Source organism: Helianthus annuus, chromosome 11 (genome assembly GCF_002127325.2).
Source record: "Helianthus annuus cultivar XRQ/B chromosome 11, HanXRQr2.0-SUNRISE, whole genome shotgun sequence".
NCBI lineage: Eukaryota > Viridiplantae > Streptophyta > Magnoliopsida > Asterales > Asteraceae > Helianthus > Helianthus annuus.
The window spans coordinates 30,234-32,684 of record NC_035443.2 but is presented as its reverse complement, the minus strand read 5'-3'; the positions used below and the strand labels follow the sequence as shown (position 1 = coordinate 32,684).

The following is a 2,451-nucleotide window of genomic DNA, read 5'->3' as shown; positions in this document are numbered from 1 at the left end:
CCCCCAACACGACTTCCTAATACTAATTGTTATAAATAGTGAGATGATATATTATGGCGCATACTTGCGTCGTCAGATTTCTTTTCATTTTGTCGGCACATATATTTGTCTTCATGTGAAATTATTTAAGAAACATGGGCTTCACGATGTTTGTTAGATAGATCACGTTTATTTTGAAGTTATTAGTGTTATTATATATATATTTTATCTAATTAAAGAAGTAACGTCTAAATAAAAACAAAAAATACAAAATATAAACGTAGGGTCACCAAAAAAATGGAAAGTGTATCTTGTTCAAAATATATTTTAAAAAACTTTTAATTAAACGTGTTTACACTGTTTCATTGACAATTAATAAATAACAAGTGATGAAGTATGAATATAAGAGGACCCGGGGTGGGTCAGTTAATTCACGTGATGAACTTTATAACGGAGTTATACACCGCCGCCTCCCCTACACATCACGCGTTATTTTGAAAACGCGTTAAACGTATAACGCGTTGAACTTGATCAATGAATGTGTATTAACTTGTACATTGGGTATTAATACTTGTACATTGGAATCCCATCACTAGTGATACCACCCCCCCTACATTTCTATCACTAGTGATAGAATATTGGTTGTGCACATGGCATGACTTGATTGGATAATGGGAGTGATAGATTCTATTACTAGTGAACCACCCCTAGTCCCCTAATAGTTGCAAAGTTAAAACAAACAAATAAATAAAGATTTTGCATTTCTTTGAAGAAGGGAGTAAAAAATAATGAAATATCAGTCGGCTGGCTACCAAATTTTCCGAGCCCAACACACTTTCAAACAAAAAATAAAAATGAGAATTTATCCTAGCTTAATACAATCGATCATAGAAAGCAATTTACTTTACTAATGAGTAATTGATTGAAATTTGTCCCGTAGGGATGCTACAATTTCAGATGCGCAAGGCCTAACCATTGGCGAACAACCAATACACTTCCCAGCCACCAATACCATGGCCTTCACCTCCTCCAAATCGAACCCACCACCTTGTCTCAACCGTGGATCCACCACCTCCTCCACCCCAACAACCCCACTCACCACTGGACCTATAACGTCCGTCAACTTCTCCCCTCTCTCCATACTAAACGCTTCTCTCCCCGTGATAAGCTCAAGAAGGACAACTCCGTAGCTATAAATATCATTCTTCTTTGAAACCAATCCGGTCTTTAAATAATGCGGATCCACGTAACCTTGCGATCCCATAATCATTCTATTCATCTTTGTTGAAGACGGAGGTAAAACCATGGAGGTAAACCCTAGTTTAGCGGACCCAAAGTCGCAAAGTTTGCAATTTAGGTGCTGGTCTAGAAGTATATTCGCAGACTTGATATCCCCGTGAATGATCTGCATCCCATGAAGATACTCCAACGTTGAAGCAAGCTGAAACGCAATCAACGTTCTTGTTTTCCACGTCAGCGTATGAAGCTTGTCGTATAAATTACCATTAGATGCATACTCAAACACAAGGGCACGCTCGTCTTCTTTATCGTCACAGTGTCCAACAAACTTAACAATATTCGGGTGGCTTAGCCGGGTCAAGATTTGAAGCTCTTGATCATGAATTCGGGCTAGGCGGTCGGTGCAAACCGACTGGATTTTAACGGCCGCAAAGCCGTAATCCGGTAGGCGAGCTAGGTAGACTGTACTAAAGCCACCAGAACCAATCTGTTTGGAGAAGTTTCTGGTGCGTTTGTTAATCTCCTCCCATGAAAACTTGTTAACCGAAGTGGAGACATCAGAGGCGCTGCAGCAGCCATCGCTGGCGCAATCGGCTACTTTGTCAGAGAATGTAAAGCAGAAAAAAGACTTCATTAGAGCGAGCAGATGGGGGGTGATTGTGGATATGAATGATATGATATGATGGGAGGTTGCTTAAAGGAAGAGTGAAGAAGAAGCAATATTTAAGGGAGGGGAGGAGTGAAAGAAAGCATGTAGGAGGAAGTACAAGTAGAAGGAGTTTGTTGAGTGCGGTCCCACCCGCCATGCTAGTGTGAGGAAGCCTCAAGGAAGCTACAAATGTTTATTTAAAATGTGTTAAATACTAGATGAAATGGCTTTGACCACCCACAGACAATAGTATCAATTCTCTAGAGTCGGTGTGATTTTTGTATCCATCATTAGATAACTTTGTTTTATTTTTGATAGCTTAACTAAACATGAATCACTTAAATTTAATCAAATAAGTTTAAGCCCATCTTATTACCAATGCTTCAAAAACTAGGTCAATTAGCCAACCGAGTGCTCTACTGGTTTATTGATTGTACATATTCAAGATTTAAGAAAGAGATGACGTAATAAATAGATTAATAATTAAAAATAAATCAATTAAAGATATATTAAAAATAAATTGGAGGCAAATTTTGGTTACTAGTATAAAGGCAATTTAATTATAATAGTTATGCCAATATAGC

The 2,451-nt window shown here is 38.1% G+C and overlaps 1 protein-coding gene across 1 annotated transcript; it reads right to left on the bottom strand.

Annotated features, from left to right (window-relative positions):
- Positions 1 to 717: 717 nt before the first annotated feature.
- LOC110889045 (probable receptor-like protein kinase At1g33260) lies at positions 718 to 1,982 on the bottom strand. The gene has a single exon (XM_022136534.2). The coding sequence runs from the start codon at positions 1,850 to 1,852 to the stop codon at positions 887 to 889; it is 966 nt and encodes a 321-aa protein (XP_021992226.1). The 5' UTR covers positions 1,853 to 1,982; the 3' UTR covers positions 718 to 886.
- Between the last annotated feature and the right edge of the window lie 469 nt (positions 1,983 to 2,451).